This window comes from Dipodomys spectabilis, unplaced genomic scaffold (assembly GCF_019054845.1).
Source record: "Dipodomys spectabilis isolate Male_0828 unplaced genomic scaffold, ASM1905484v1 ptg000669l, whole genome shotgun sequence".
NCBI lineage: Eukaryota > Metazoa > Chordata > Mammalia > Rodentia > Heteromyidae > Dipodomys > Dipodomys spectabilis.
Window position 1 is genome coordinate 6,616,884 of NW_024871346.1, and position 16,432 is coordinate 6,633,315.

General features: G+C 45.1%; 1 protein-coding gene across 1 annotated transcript; it reads left to right on the top strand.

Moving 5' to 3' along the window:
• The first annotated feature begins 1,110 nt into the window (after nucleotides 1-1,110).
• Nucleotides 1,111-12,365, top strand: Mrps10 (mitochondrial ribosomal protein S10). Its single transcript, XM_042672095.1, has 7 exons — nucleotides 1,111-1,198; nucleotides 5,959-6,026; nucleotides 6,132-6,201; nucleotides 8,234-8,370; nucleotides 9,262-9,370; nucleotides 10,877-10,966; nucleotides 12,055-12,365. The coding sequence occupies exons 1-7, from the start codon at nucleotides 1,151-1,153 to the stop codon at nucleotides 12,136-12,138; spliced, it is 606 nt and encodes a 201-aa protein (XP_042528029.1). The 5' UTR covers nucleotides 1,111-1,150; the 3' UTR covers nucleotides 12,139-12,365.
• The last annotated feature ends 4,067 nt before the right edge of the window (nucleotides 12,366-16,432 follow it).

Below are 16,432 nucleotides of genomic sequence, written 5' to 3' on the forward strand. Positions count from 1 at the left end.
TGAATAGCTAGGATTACAGGTGTGAGCCACTGGCACCTGGCAAGAAAATTTTTTTTTAATTGGCCATTCTAGTAACAGTGTGTATTTATTTATGCAGTGTTGTTTTTTTAAACTGTATTTTTTTTTTTGGTCTTTTCTTTCTTGGTACTGGGGATCGAATCCAGGACATTGCACTTACTAGGCAAGCACTTTGCCACTGAGCTACATCCAGTCCTGCAGTGTTTTAAACTTAAAGTCAGCTTCTAGTTGTACAGTACTATTATTCATTTATTCTTGGTCATTCCCCATGAATCACCCTGTACCAGGCGCCATTCAATATTATCCATGGGGCAGGAGCAGAGGGGAAAGATGGCTCTATGATTCCTTTACTTTGAGGAAATCGGTGTCTTGAAAGAACAAATGGGGTGGGATGGGAGGGTGTCTAAACTGATCCAGTTCCACTACTGTGTGTGTCTGAGAAAGACACACACCTAAGGCTTAGGACTACCTAAGGTCAATTCTGAATTCCATGGACTCTCAGTCTATGTATGGATTCTAGAAAGGTAAAAAGAGTTTTCCATCATGTTAAATTGCGTATGTGAAAGCACTCTACTGAAATAGAACTGTTTGCACAAACGGGGAGGAGTTGTATTTCAACAAATGCAGTTATAAGCCGTTGTTGGACTTGGAATTAAATTATGATGGCCATTAACAACCAGAGAAAATAACCTTTGGCTCGTAAAGGCAGCCGTTGCGAATTCTCACATGTTAGGTAACGTGAGGAACTGCCTCAAGAAGATCGGTAGGGCAGAGATACACAAGAGAGCTGGAGCACAAGAACTCCAACAGCAAAGAAAGTTACGGAAACCATAACTTACATCTCAATAAGGTCAGGGTTTAGGATTTGGATTCAAAGGTGGCGGGAGCTATGTCCCTCCTCCTGAAGCATGATTTGTTATGTTTGAAAACATGGCTGGAACTCAAACAGCTGAAGCAACCTGGTCCAGGACAGGCCTCGAGCCGGGTGTCCACTCACTCCAAATGTGGAGGACTCACGTCTCTATGGTTGTTTCCGTGCCGGAACACGAGGATACACTCTCTCCGCCCAACTCTATCGTCCGATGGCGTCGCTGCGACCCCGGAAGTGGTCCGGAGAGGTCAGGGCGGCAAGATGGCGGCGCGCGTAGCTCTTGGTGCTGTGTCCCGGCACCTGAGGCAGGTGAGCGGTCGCTTGAGGAAGGACGCGTGGGGGGACAGACGGGCAGAGCTGTTGCTGAGTCTCGTTGGCACCCCCTACTTCTTACTTGGGCTGTTTCGAAGCTGAGGCGAAGGGGGCTGGCTGGTTAAAGTAAGGACGCAGGGCAAAGGCTGGGCTGGAATGTTCCAGATCCCCGCTTTAAAAGACCAGCAGCTCGGGGCTGAGCCCGCGCGGGACTTGGGCGCCCTCCGCGGAACTAGGAGGAGATTGCCTCCCGACATCCGGGACACCGCGCTGTCAAAGGTGTGAGTGACGGAAGTCCTCCTCCTCCGGGAAGCAAAGCTTTCCCTACATCCGGGACCTCGCCGCAGTCCCAGGGCTGAGTGCGGAAGTCCTCCTCCGGGGAGCATAGCACTCGCCTGGAGGATAAGGACTCCAAAATTCTTTTGATTTGTGTGTGTGTGTCAATTTCAACTATCGTGTTTAATTTTTAGAAAATTAAAACAGGGCCGGGTGCCGGTGGCTACTCAGGAGGCTGAGATCTCAGGATCGCGGTTCAAAGCCAGCCGGGGCAGGAAAGCCCGTGAGACGCTCAGCTCCAATAAACCACTAGAAAAAACCGGCAGTGGCGCTGTGGCTCAAGCCTCGAGCTGAAGAGCACAGGGACAGCGCCCAGGCCCAGAGATCAAGCCCCACGACCGACAAAAAAAGAAAAAGAAAATAATACTCATTGGGCTGGGAAGGTGGCTCCGTGGTAGAGCGCTTGCCTCGCATGAACGAGTCCCTGAGTCCCATTCCTCAGCACCATACACAGAAAAAGCCGGAAGTGGCGCTGTGCCTCAAGTGGTAGAGTGCTAACCCTGAGCTGTAGAGCTCAGAGACAGATCCCAGGACTAGAGTTCAAGCCCCATGACAAAAATATAATAATAATAATAATAATAATGTCTTCATGTTTTTCTAGAAATTACTTCCTAAATGAAAAGTTTCAGTGAGCAGTGGCAGTGTTTTCCACTTTTGCAAATATCTTTAATTTCTGGCTTAATAAAAGACAGCTAGAGTTTCCTGTTTCTGTTCTACATTCTATCCTTTGCTTTATGTCTCCCCCTCGCGTGCAGCCTTGGGGAAGCATCACTGTCGATGACAGAATGGAAGTAGAGATGTTTCAACAGTCTTGATGTCATTATATCCCAGAGTCCCAAAAGTGCCTTGAGGACTTGGTGCCAGAGGTCCACCACAACAGCTTGAGAACCACTAAGCTTAAGAAAAATCAGATAGCTGTAAGGTTGAATTTTTTTCATTCATTTATTTATTTTTGGTCTGAGATCAGGACTCAAACTTGCTATCTGGATGCTTTTGCTCATTGGCTGGCACTCTATAACTGAATCACGCCACATACCTTTTACTACCTTCTATCATGCCTGATTTCCTGTCTTTTTTCCCCATGAAAAGCTTTTGCCTCCGACTTGGAGAGAGAGAAGAACAGTACTAAGCATAGACTTTTAAAATATATTTAGGTGACCATCAGCTCTTTCTCTTTCTCTTCACTTGTGCTAATCTGTTTAAATCTTCATTGTATTCTTTTTTTGGGGAGGGAGGGGGGATCCGGTCGTGGGGCCTGAACTCTGGGCCTGATTGCTGTCCCTCGGCTCTTCAGTTCAAGGCTAGTGCTCTACCACTTAAGCCACAGTGCCACTTCCGGCTTTTTTCTTTTTGCTTATGGGGTGCTGAGGAATCGAACCCAGGGCCGCATGAATGCAAGGCAAGCGCTCTACCACTGAGCCACCTTCCCAGCCCCCCATTGTATTCTTTTTATCATTTAAGAATATGCATTTTATACAACTTGTAATCCTTTACAAATAGAAAACCACTAATTCACCAAATCTATTCAATATCATTAGTTTTCAGTGTAAAGTCCATTAGATGCAATTACTTTTGGGTTTTCTGCAACTTTTTTTTTGGTCGGTTGTGGAGCTTGAACTCTGAGCTTGGGTGCTGTCCCTCAGCTCTTCAGCTCAAAGCGAGTGCTCTACCACTTGAGCTACAGCGCCACTTCCAGTTTTCTGGTGGTTTGCTGGAGATTAGAGTCTCATGGTCTTTCCTGCCTGGGCTTTGAACCAAGATCCTCAGATCTCAGCCTCCTGAGTAGCTAGGATTACAGGCATGAGCTACCGGCGCCCGGCTCTGCAACCTTTTTTTTGTTTTATGTCTTATGAATTCAAGGAAGTCTTACCTGAATTCTCCAACATTATATAAAATACAATTATAGACACTTTTTTTTTTCTTTTTCTTTTTTTTTTGGTTGGTCATAGAGCTTGAACTCTATGCCTGGGCATTGTCCCTGAGCTCTTGAGCTCAAGACAAATGCTCTTAACACTTGAGCTATAGCACTTCCAGTTTTCTGGTGGTTAATTGGAGGTAAGAGTCTCACAAAATTTCCTGCCAGGGCTGCCTTTGAACCCTGATCCTCAAGTCTCAGATTACAGGCATGAGCCACTGGAGCCCAGCTGAACACATTTTTTTAAGATCAAAGGCTTCATCATTTTTATCCATAAAGTCAAGAGCAGAGACAAAGAGCAAAACTAAAGCCAGTGAACAAAGTTTTCTCTCCTGAAAAATGGAGATCTTCCAACTTGTCTGAGGTGGTTGAACATCAATGATTCTTTCACAGAAAAGATTATTGTAAGCCGGCACTGGTGGCTCACGCCTGTAATCCTAGCTACTCAGGAGGCTGAGGATCTGAGGATCTCGGTTCAGAGCAGCTGGGGCAAGAAAGTCCCTGAGACTCTTATTTCCAATAAGCCACTAGAAAACCAGAAGTGGCGCTGTAGCTCAAGTGGTAGAGCGCTCACCTTGAGCCGAAGAGCTGAGGGACAGTGCCCACCAGGCCCAGAGTTCAAGCCCCATGACCGACAAAAAAAAAAAAGATTATTGTATTTTTCTTCTTCTTTTTTTTTTTCTTTGCATTGTTAGGCTTGAACTCAGAGCCTGGGCGCTGTCCTTAAGCCTCTTTATGCTCAAGGCTAGCACTCTACCACTTGAGCCACAGCACCACTTCTGGTTTTTTTTTGTTTTTTTTTTGGGTCCGGTTGTGGGGCCTGAACTCTGGGCCTGAGCACTGTCCCTCAGCTCTTCAGTTCAAGGCTAGCACTCTACCACTTGAGCCACAGCACCACTTCAGGCTTTTTTCTTTTTTTTTTTTTTTTTTGGGGGGTCCGGTTGTGGGGCCTGAACTCTGGGCCTGGGCGCTGTCCCTCAGCTCTTCAGCTCAAGGCTAGCACTCTACCACTTGAGCCACAGCGCCACTTTCCGGCTTTTTTCTTTTTGCTTATGTGGTGCTGAGGAATCGAACCCAGGGCCTCAGGCATGCAAGGCAAGCGCTCTACCACTGAGCCAACTTCCCAGCCCCATCCACTTCTAGTTTTTGAGTGGTTAAATGGAAATAAGGGATCCACGGGGCCTTTTCTGCCTGGGCTGGCTTCAAACCACAATCCTCAGATCCAAGTCTACTGAGTAGCTAAGATTACAAGTGGGAGCCACCAGCGCCCAGCAATATTATTGTAGTTTAAGGATTTTTCTTGTGTGTAAAACTTGCTTATGTTAGCCGGGCGCTGGTGGCTCACGCCTGTAATCCTAGCTACTCAGGAGGCTGAGATCTGAGGATCGCGGTTCAAAGCCAGCCCGGGCAGGAGAGACCGTGAGACTCCTATCTCCAATAAACCACCAGAAAACCGGAAGTGGCGCTGTAGCTCAGGTGGTAGAGCGCTTGCCTTGAGCTGAAGAGCTGAGGGACAGCGCCCAGGCCCAGAGTTCAAGCCCCACGACCGACAAAAAAACAAAAAACAAAAAAAAAAAACTTGCTTATGTTACACTCTACCACTAAGCCACATTCCTAGTCCTTGTGTTATACTTTTAAATCTCAAAGCTTAAAGAAAAAGCAGGTAGATGCCAAAGGTACATCTCTGTAGTATCATTTATGGTTCCTAAAAAAAGTCCAGTTCCACTAGGGGGTGCTCACAAGAAAGGATTTGGCGGTGTTAGATTGTAGTTTGAGGCATAGTAATAAGATGGATACATTTTCCAGCATGTGCTGTATTTTAATTTTTAAGCTAATTACCCCAGCCAAAAAGATAGGTGCTCCATTAATAGCTTAAATTATGCATCCATGCAATATTGTTTAAAAGTGTTCAAGTACAAAAAGTATTAAAGTACAATTACTCTGAAAACAATGGGAAAATAAAAGGCACTTATGATTTTTTTTAAATAGCTACATGTTTAATTCATAGCTCATTTTTAAATGTAAGGATTGAGAATCTGGTATTTGACAATGCTTTTTAATTTTCAACTCTTACCATTGTCTTCTCATATTCTTTTTTTTGGGGGGGGGGAGGGGTCCGGTCATGGGGCCTGAACTCTGGGCCTGGGTGCTGTCCCTCAGCTCTTCAACTCAAGGCTAGTGCTCTACCACTTGAGCCACAGCGCCACTTCCGGCTTTTTTTTCTTTTTGCTTATGTGGTGCAGAGGAATCGAACCCAGGACCTCATGCATGCAAGGCAAGCACTCTACCACTGAGCCATCTTCCCAGCCCTGTCTTCTCATATCCTTAAATGAAATTTAATTTAGTTACCCTATGGTCTTTTTCTGAAATAATGAGATGTTTCTTTATTTGGAGCATTGTGCATCCTTTGGTGTTTTTTTTGTTTTGTTTTGTTTTTTAGTGGAAACTATGAGTGGTTTGGTAATCAATTTTTGTTCTAATTCATGTCCTCTCCTTTATTTTTAAGGGCTTGGGTGGGAGTTTTTCTACAAACAGTTTTAAGAGCAGTACAACCAGAAATGGTGATTTGTCTCTGTAAGTATACAACTATCTGAGCTTAACTGAACTATAAGTGGGTTTGTGTTGCATTATTTAGGTTTCTCTTTTTTTTTCCTCTCCATTGCTGTCCACATGTACCAGTGCCAATATGAAGTGGGTACAGTATTCAAACCTACACATGGATGTTCCAAAGGATTTGACCAAGCCTATGGTATGTATTCCCTGTCTCTTAGGGAGTTACATTAGCAACAGCTTCTTTCATTTGGACTTGTTTCCCAAATGCTTTTTCAAAAATGTTGTTCAGATGGGCTGGGAGGTGGCTCAATGGTAGAGCGCTTGCCTTGCATGCTCAAGGCCCTGGGTTCGATTCCTCAGCACCACATAAGCAAAAAGAAAAAAGCCGGAAGTGGCGCTGTGGCTCAAGTGGTAGAGCACTAGCCTTGAGCTGAAGAGCTGAGGGACAGTGCCCAGGCCCAGAGTTCAGGCCCCACGACCGGCCCCCCAAAAAAAAAAATGTTGTTCAGAAATACCAGCAAATGCACAATGTGCATCTTCCATAAAGTCCTTGTGTGCTTCAGGGTCTCAAAGTAAGTTCGAAGAGAATAAATTTTTTACTACAAACAACTGTGGGAATGAGCAGTCTCTTGATTTTAGCGCAGCATAATTGCAGAGTCGTGATGATAATTATTGATGCAGAATTCTCAGTGCTACGTTGTGGAAAAAATACAGCCTTCAAGTATGTTTACCTATTGACTCTGGGCTGGGCAGTGCTTCGTTGCTCAGAGAGAGAAGGAACACAAGCACAGTAACAGGACTCCCAAGCTAGATATGGGACAGCGCAGCAGCACTGACCCCAGTAGCCCAGTTGTGACATGTAGTTCTAAAAACCCTTAGAAGTTCCAAACTCTTCATTTCTACCTGCAGAAAAAAACCTCCTTTTACAATTTGATATAAGTCCTTCTAGACATTCATCTATACGTAAGCAGTCTGCCCATGTGCATGGACACCAGAATGGTGTGTTACATACAGCGTGGCACTGTCTTTTTTTTTTTTTTTCATGACAGTGCATACAAATGCTGGTCTCCCACTCAGGTGCCAGGCTTGTCAGAAGCAGGAGCTGCCTTTCTGCTATTTAGCTACTTGTCACCATTATGGGAAATCAAACCTAGTGATGCTAGAGTATTTAAATCCTTCAAACTAAACTGATACCCACATTTTTATGGGGAAACTCCAGATTCTTAATATTTATGACAAATTCATATGTGTTTAAACCTCTGTGAGGGCCCTGGGGTGTAGAGCACTTCCATAGCATGCACAAAGCTCAGCCTACACATGACACAAAACAAAACAACCCTAAACTACAGGGATTGACTAGAACACATCATCTCAGGGCTCGGTTTCCCTTCACTATCCCCCAAATTTTAACACAAGAGCTCAGTATATTCTGTTTTTCCAGCAGCCCTATTTGGAGTAATTAAGAGTAGATGACTGACTTCCTGGTTACTAAGTAGATCTCTTCATGGACAAAGTAATTTAGCCCTGAATCATTGGATTAGTAATATAATTTACTGGGTTTAATTGGTGAATGCAATGAAGATAATTCACCTCTTGGAAGAAAGTCAGATATGTCAACCCCATTATTTCTAAGGTCTTTAGGTGTTAGGGTGGAAGAGGTAGAAGTTATAGCTGCAATCAGGAGTCAGAACATCTTAATTAGACATAATTTATATGCTAAGACAGGTAAAGCACATGATAAAGCCTTATAAAAAAGATGAATAGAAAGAACTCAACTTTGTGTGAGAAGGATGCTGTTTACCAGTTTATGAGCACTTTAATACATGCTTCCTTCTTTGTTTCAGTACAGAAAGCTGTGAGCTGTAGCACAGAGTTATCACCCTGTTTTGCATATGTGGGGATGAGGGGGTAATGGGATGATAAGGCATGCCCGGTGTCCTTAATTCTCAATCCAGGTCTTCTGACCAGCGTGCTTTCATTAATAGACCTTTCTCGCTGTGAGTCTGGAGGTCAATAATTATTCAGTTGGAGAATTCTACTGGTGATTTTGTAGATTGCCCTAAAAGTCGTTTTGCAGATGTGCACGTGATTGTGTGGGTTAACAACCAGAAGATATTTCACAGCATTTCTACTAAATTCTTGAGTTGTCTAGGCAACAATAATGAGTTGAATTTGCTACTGATAACTACTTGAGGAATCATAGCCCACATTTCTCTCTTTGATTTTAGATCACCATTTCTGATGAACCGGACACCTTATATAAACGTCTGTCAATCTTAGTAAAAGGCCACGATAAGGCTGTATTGGACAGTTATGAATATTTTGCTGTGCTTGCTGCTAAAGAACTTGGTATTTCTATTAAAGTGTAAGTGTAGCTTTTCCTAATCTGACCTATTGCTGCTAGTATGATGAACTGGGAAATGGGTAGCATTCTGGGAAGATCTGAGCCCATAGAAAGCAATCAGTCATGACTGGTAGACATAGAGTTCATCGTGTTATCCTAAGAAATCTCACCCCTTCCACTGGATTAGAATTTCTAAATATTTAACAAGGAATATGCAAAAGATCCTTTCTAGACATTGCATTCACATAAGGAGACCCAAGCAACCTATCTTAGGTCTCCATGTGTCAGGGAGATAGGGCAGGTGAACACACTCTCTTTAGATCTTTTGCCCCTGCATCCACTGTTTAGTCTGCCAAAGAAACACCACTGACCTGGGGCAAGCTCCATCAAGCTCTGTCATCCTCTGGGGAAAAGTCCAACTGCTCCTCTATTGTCACCTGCACTTTCTGGTATCAATCAGGCCCACTGGGGCTATGTGTCTAGCTTCCTAACAAAACCACAAGGCCACGCTGTTTGCCAAGACAGACTATAGTTTTGTGATTATCAATGTATCTATAAATTTTTCTCCAACAACACACATTATAGCAGACATTATGAGCGTCCCCTACACTGCTAGCACTCCTCACAGTTAGTACATTTGGTTCCTGAGGGTGTAAAAGCACCAGCCCGTGCACAATTGCATGCCAATGCTCAGTTTTGGCTTTGTGGGAAAGGTTCATATTGGCTGACTGCAGTGTTTGTTTTGGCCTGAATTTTGTGCAGCAGTGGTTACAAATGACAGTCCTGATGAATGGAAGTCAGTAAATGGCACTTAATGCCTGTAATTGAGTGTGAGTCTAACCTACAAAGTTGTAGAATCTTGCTTTGATATCAGTGACTCAGAGTTTTAACATCATTTAACATTAATTTCAGACATGAACCTCCAAGGAAAATAGAGCGATTTACTCTTCTCAAATCAGTGCATATTTTTAAGAAGCATAGAGTTCAATATGAAATGAGAACACTTTATAGATGTTTGGAGGTAAGTTTATTTCAGTTGTCTAGATTTCTCTTTTTTTTGTTTCTGTTTTTTTGTTGGTGGTGATGGTCGTGGGGCTTGAACTCAGGGCCTACACGCTACCCCTGAGCTCTTTTGCTCAAGGTTAGCCCTCTACCACTTTTAGCCACAGTGCCACTTCCAGTTTTCTGATAGTTCATTGGTAATAAAAGTTTCACAGATTTTCTTGTCTGTGCTGGCTTCCAACTGCAATCCTCAGATCTCAGCATCCTGAGTAGCTAGATTATAAGTGTGGGCTACCAATGCCCAGCTTCTAAGGGATTTTTTTTTGAGGGGGGGGGCGGGGGTTAGTCATGGGGCTTGAACTCTAGGCTTGGGTGCTGTCCCTGTGCTCTTCAGCTCAAGGCTAGCCCTCTGCCACTTGAGCCACAATGCCACTTTCAGCCTTTTCTATTTATGTGGTGTTTAGGAATTGAACCCAGCGCCTCATGCATGTGAGGCAAGCGCTCTACCATTGAGCCACCTTCCCAGCCCCATTCAGGAATTTTTTGAAATAAAAACATAATAGGGACTAAGATGTTTGGATTTTTTGTTTTGATTGTTGTTGGTTGTAGGGCTTGAACTCAGGGCCTGGACACTGTCCCTGTGCTCCTCAGCTCAAGGATAGAGCTCTACCACTTTGAGTCAGGGTGCCACTTCTGGTTTTCTGGTGGTTAATTGGAGATAAGAGTCTCATGGACTCTCCTGCCTGTGCTGGCTTTGAACCGCAATCCTCAGATCTCAGCGTCCTGAGTAACTAAGCATGAGCCACCAGTGCTTGGTGGATTTTTTATTTTTGAGCTAGAGTATGGCTATGTGGCCCATGCTGTCCTTGAACTGCCAGTTTTTCTGCTTCAGCCTCCCAAGTGTTGAGATTATAGGCATATGCTGCTACATAAAGCTCAGAAAGAAAAAGAAACATTCAAAATTTATCTCCCCATTTCTGACAACCATCTTGTCAGGGAGCATACAGAAAATCTTTAACTTTACCTAATAATCTAATCTTTTTGTTTCCTTTCATGTGAGCTGTTCTGCAAAACCCTGTAAGACTCCTGCTTTGCTTTCCTGCTAGCCAGCTGTGTTTGTAGAGCACTGGCTCTGATGTAGACACATCTGGGAGGAAAGGGCTTCTCCCTAATCCCTTATCTAGTTCAGTCAAAGAATTGAGGCTTTTGTTGTTGGTGGTGGTGGTGGTCATGGGGCTTAAACTCTGGGCCTGGGCACTGTCCCTGAGCTAGCGCTCTACCATTTGAGCCACAGTGCCACTAATGGATTTTTCTGCTTATGTGGTGCTGAGGAATCGAACCCAGGGCCTTATGCATGCAAGGCAGGTACTCTTACCACTCAGCCACCTTCCCAGCCCTCACTTGAGTTTCTGTATGAAGTTTCTTAGAACAGGCTCTGCCACTTTTACCAAAACTTTTGTTTTAATTTTTTAAAGGATTTCTGCTTCATCAGCATAGCATGACCATTTTGTTGTTGGTCTTTTAGTTAAAACATCTCACTGGATGCACAGCCAACGTCTACTTGGAATACATTCAGCGGAACTTACCTGAAGGGGTCGCCATGGAAGTAACAAAGGTATGCTTGAGCTTCCCTCTTCAGAGGGCTCTCTATTGTTTGGGGGTTGCTGCCTGGTGCTGGCCTCTGCCCACCTCTGGAGGAAGGACTGGCAGCAGACTGGAATAGAGTTGTGAGCTCCCACACACACCCCCTGTGCCACAGAATCCTGCCATGCAGCCTGAGTCCTTGCTGACCCCTTTGAGGTCTCTCTCCCTATTGTTTGTCTAGACTTGGGGACTACATTGAGTGGTCTCACCTGGAAATCCCTGAGGATCAGAGAGAGGAGAGGTGGGGGTGTGTGTGTGTATGCCATCAAGATTCCTCTTCCCATTTCAGAATTCTAAAAGAGCCAGGCACTGGTGGCTCATGCCTGTAATCCTAGCTACTCAGGAGACTGAGGTCTAAGGATCAAGATCCAAAACCAGCCAGGGCAGGAAAGTTTGTGAGATTCTTTTTTTCTTTTGGGTTCGGACGTGGGGTGCCTGGGCACTGTCCCTCACTTGAGCCAAGCGCCACTTCCGGCTTTTTTCTTTTTGCTTATGTGGTGCTGAGGAATCAAACCCAGGGCCTAAGGCATGCAAGGCAAGCGCTCTACCACTGAGCTACCTTCCCAGCCCCTGTGAGATTCTTTTTTTTTTTTTTTTGGGTCCAGTCGTGGGGCCTGAGCTCTGGGCCTGGGTGCTGTCCCTCAGCAATTCAGCTCAAGGCTAACGCTCTACCACTTGAGCCACAGTGCCACTTCCAGCTTTTTTTTTTTTTCTGCTTATGTGGTGCTGAGGAATCGAACCCAGGGCCTCATGCATGCAAGGCAAGCGCTCTACCACTGAGCCACCTTCCCAGCCCCCCTGTGAGATCCTTATCTACATTAAACTACCCAAAAAGCTGGAAGTGGTAGAGCACTAACTAGCCTTGAACAAGAACCTCAGAGACAGTACCTAAGCCCTGAGTTTAAGCCCCAGAGACAGCATGCACAAAAAATAAAAGGTAAGTGTAAGTGGAGTAAATAAACCCAAGTCGAGAGGACTTGAAAAATCAGTAATTACCATTCACAGCCTGTTCATTGAAATCCATAGTGTGTTATAGTTTGTCTGTGTCTCCCTCTTTAGACACATTTAGAACAGTTGCCGGAACACATCAAAAAGCCAATCTGGGAAACGGTGCCAGAGGAGACCGAAGAAAGCAAGTCATAATGCCACAGCGATGCCCTGAATGGCTTTACAGTGCCCTGGGATGATGCGTGCATCTCAGTGGAGGGACTGCTCCGCCCGGCCCTCCTGCACTGCTCCCTGGGAGCTGGCATGGAACTTTAAAGGCAGTCTGGAGCCTAGTGCACAGAGCATTTTATCTACTCTTGAATGCCTGTCATTGTTTCGGTCTTCATTTTAAGAAACATGAGAAAGTATTTTGAATACTCTGAGCCAATAGTCAAGTTTGTATATATAATTTTTTTTTTTGCAGCTGCTGTGCAATTGTTAATTTCTACTGATTTTAATTTACATCAGAAAGTGATTATTTGAAGTATTTTCCGTGGACATTTTTTAGATTTTGAAATTTCTCAAAGGAAGCTTTGATTCATTGAATATTGAGCAGCTAAAAGTTTTGCATTTCCTTTAATATAGACTATATTGGAGTGAAGACAGCAAACCTCCATATAGAAGCTTATGCTTCAGGGCTGGAAATGTGGCTTAGTAGAAGAGTGGTTGCCTAGCATGTATGAAGCCCTAGGTTCAGTACCTCAGTACCACATAAATAGAAAAGGCTGAGCCGGGCACCAGTGGCTCATGCCTGTAATCCTAGCTATTCAGGAGGCTGAGATCTGAGGATCAGGGTTCAAAGCCAGCCCGGGCAGGAAAGTCTGTGAGACTCTTATCTCTAGTAAACCACTAGAAAACCGGAAGTAGCACTCTGGCTCAAGCAGTAGAGCATTCACCTTGAGCTGAAGAGCCCAGGGATAGCGCCCATGCCCAGAGTTCAAGCCCCATGACCAATAAAAAAAAATAGAAAAGGCGCTGTTGCTCAAGTGATAGATTGCTAGCATTAAGCAAAAAGAAGTTCAGGGACAGTGTCCAGGACCTGAGTTCAAGCCTCAAGACTGGAAAAAAAAGTTTATGCTTCAAAAAGGGAATGGAGTACATTTGTGCCCTGCTCTGAGCTCTGCTCATAGCCTGAATCCTTCCAGGATGGAACTGCAACCAAAGGTCACCACAACATATTTTGCTCAGTGGTAGAGTGCTTGGCTTGCGTGCATGAGGCCCTGAGTTCAATTCCTCAGCACCACATAAGCAGAAAAATCCAGAAGTAGCGCTATGGTTCAAGTGGTAGAGCGCTAGTCTTGAGCTGAATAGCTGAGGGACAGTGCCTAGGCCCAGAGTTCAGGCCCCAGGACTGACAAAAGAAAAAGAAATTGGTACTTGTGTCCTTTCATTTGTCTGATTAATTTATTCAGCAAGCTTGTATTTGGCAAACGTAGCACTCTGCCTGTAATAAAATAGAATTCACAGCTTTTAAGCTTTAGGAAGCATAAAGACTTAAGTGACTCACTGACAAGAAGGCTTCTTTCTTTGGTAGATGTCACTTACTTTGTGGATGAAATGCAGTGGCAATCAAGGAGACCTTATCTCAGCAGTGAGCTAAGGATGGTGGGTCATGTCTATAATCCTAGCCACTGAGAAAGTGAGAGAGATTGGTGGTAGGATCCTGGTCTGAGGCAAAAGAAGTGAGACACTATATGAAAAATAACTGAAGCAAAAAAGAGCTAGAATGTGGCTCAAGTTGTAGAGTGCCTGCCTAGCAAGCATGAGGCCCTGAGTTCAGGTGAGTGACAGGGACAACCTTCCTAAGGGTCTCAGGAGCTCAAATGTAGACACAGTAAATGTAGAATACACACACCTAAATGCTAGATGCTTCCCTTTTCACTGTAGCAAAAAGTACTTGTTTCCTGTGACGCCTAGAAGTGAAGACACTGACTGGGGGGGTATTGAAGTGTTAACCCGGCCATCCGGCTGGGCCGGCTGCTAGCTTGAGCTCTGTGTGCTGAGCGGCAGCGGGACAGCTTGGGCTCAGCTGGGCCCCCAAGGGCCCTGGCGTGAACACAGTAGACTAGTAGACTATGGGGCTTCTGGCCAGGTCTGACTCAATAGAGCAGCACTTCTCAGTTTACAGAGCCAGGACTGTGGCAGGCTGCCTGCACTCCCCGGGGCTCGAAAATCCCCAGCTCAGCCCTCACCCTCCTTCCTAAGTCCTCGCTATTGTTACTCATTCCAGGCGATCACTTCTGTCCATGGGTTTATAATCCTCTTTAAAGTGATACATATTTATACCTCCCTCTTAGCTCAGCAGTATCTATCTATAGGGCAGGTTATGGGCCACTGACCCACTTGAAAAACCAATCAAATTTTAGATTCTTCAGCCAGAGGCTGAATCAAATTGTATTTCATTCATAGAATTTCTCAACACAGGCTGTCTTCATTACTCCCGAGTATCGCCTACAGAGCTGGACAGGGATGGCGCCTCCCTCATGTGCCTCACTGCTATGGGCACAGGGCAGAAGACCGCCAAAGCCTCTCCAGGTTCAAAGTGGATGTGGTGGTGCACCGCTGTAAGCTCATAGTCCCAAGCACCCAGGAGGCCAAGCTGGGAGAAGCTTGAGCCTCAGTTTGAGGACAGCCTAGGCAACATGGCAAGACCATATCCATTTTAAAAAGGGGAGAGAGGTAGAGGTGTGACTCATGGCGTAGCACCAAATGTCAACTTGTGAGCAAGAAAGCTCAGTGAACATGAGACCCTGAGTTCAAACCCCAGTACTAGCACAAAAAGGAAGGAAGATGTGTATAGTGGCTCAAGCCTATAATTCTACGTACTTGGGATGTGGAGATGAGGATCACAGTTCAAGACCAACCCAGGCATAAAAGTTCTCCAGAGTTCATCTCAACCAGGGGTGGGTGCAGTGGGACAGGCCTCTATACCACAACACTTGGATCTCAGACTCGTAGGTAGCTAGGATTACAAGCAGCATCAGCACAGGTGTCTGGTTAGGACTGGCATTTGTGTATGTGTGCTGGCCCTGAGGCTTGAACCCAGGACCTGCACACTTACCCTGAGCCTTTTTACTCAAGGCTAACTCTACCACTTGAGCCACAGCTCTAATTCACAGGCTTTTGTGATACTTAATTGGAGTAAGACTCCCCCAGACTCACCTGCACAGGCTGACTTCAAACTGCGATCATCAGATTTCAGCCTCCTGAGTAGTTAGGATTATTGGTGCCAGTTCAAGACTGGCTTTTTTGACAAAAGAGTAAAAGGCCATACAGGCGATACAGAACAATCGATATGGGCAGTTGACAAGAAGGATAGAAGAAGCCTTTGGTCAGATAATAAGTGATTTGGCAACTCCTACACAACCTGCATACTAGACATTCTCTCCTCTGGACCTTGAGTGTGGGAGAAAAGCTGTCATCCTTGAGTGGATGACAGGAAATAATCATTAATGAATAGCAAGCCAGGCACTGGTGGCTTACGCCTATAATCCTAGCTACTCAGGAGGCTGAGATCTGAGGATCCTAGTTCAAAGCCAGCCTGGGCAAGCAAAGTCTGTGAGACTCTTATCTCCAATTAACCACCAGAAAACCAGAAGTGGTACTGTGGCTCAAATAGTAGAGCACTAGCCTTGAGCTGAAGAGCTGAAGGACAGCACCCAGGCCCAGAGTTCAAGCCCCACAACCAACAGAAAAAAAAAGAAAAAAGAATGAACAGCAAGATTAAAGGAACTTGGAGGCACTGGGGTGGGCTGGAGAGAAGGATGTGCTGAGGGACAGGTCAGGCCTGGAAATGCACAGATCAAGGCTATGATGAACGTCCAGTCGAGGGTGGACAGTGCCACCTCCAAGATTAAGGGCGTGTTGACTGACTACTGCTCCTAAGTTCTTCCAGAAAAATTACTCCTCTAGGTCTTCTGACTTCCTGAAGGTCTTATTTTTATATTACATTAAAATATGAATGAAAATGTATAATTGATTCCAAAGTAAGTCTCTGTGTGTCTGTCTGTCCACTCATGCAGCAGTACAGTGGCTTTAACTCAGGTCTGGGCACTATCCCTAAACTTATTTGTTCAAGGCTAGTAGGTAGAGACCACTTAGGCCACAGCTCTGCTTCTGGCTTTTAGGTGGCTCATATTGGAGATAAGAGTTTCGGGGCTGGGAAGGTGGCTCAGTAGTAGAGCGCTTGCCTTGCATGCCTGAGGCCCTGGGTTCGATTCCTCAGCACCACATAAGCAAAAAGAAAAAAGCCGGAAGTGGCGCTGTGGCTAAAGTGGTAGAGTGCTAGCCTTGAGCTGAAGAGCTGAGGGACAGTGCCCAGGCCCAAAGTTCAGGCCCCACGACCGGATCCAAAAAAAAAAAAAAAAATTAAAAAATTAAAATTAAGAGTCTCATTTATTTTCCTCCCCAGACTGGGCTGTTTTTGAACTGTGATCCTCAGATCTAAGCC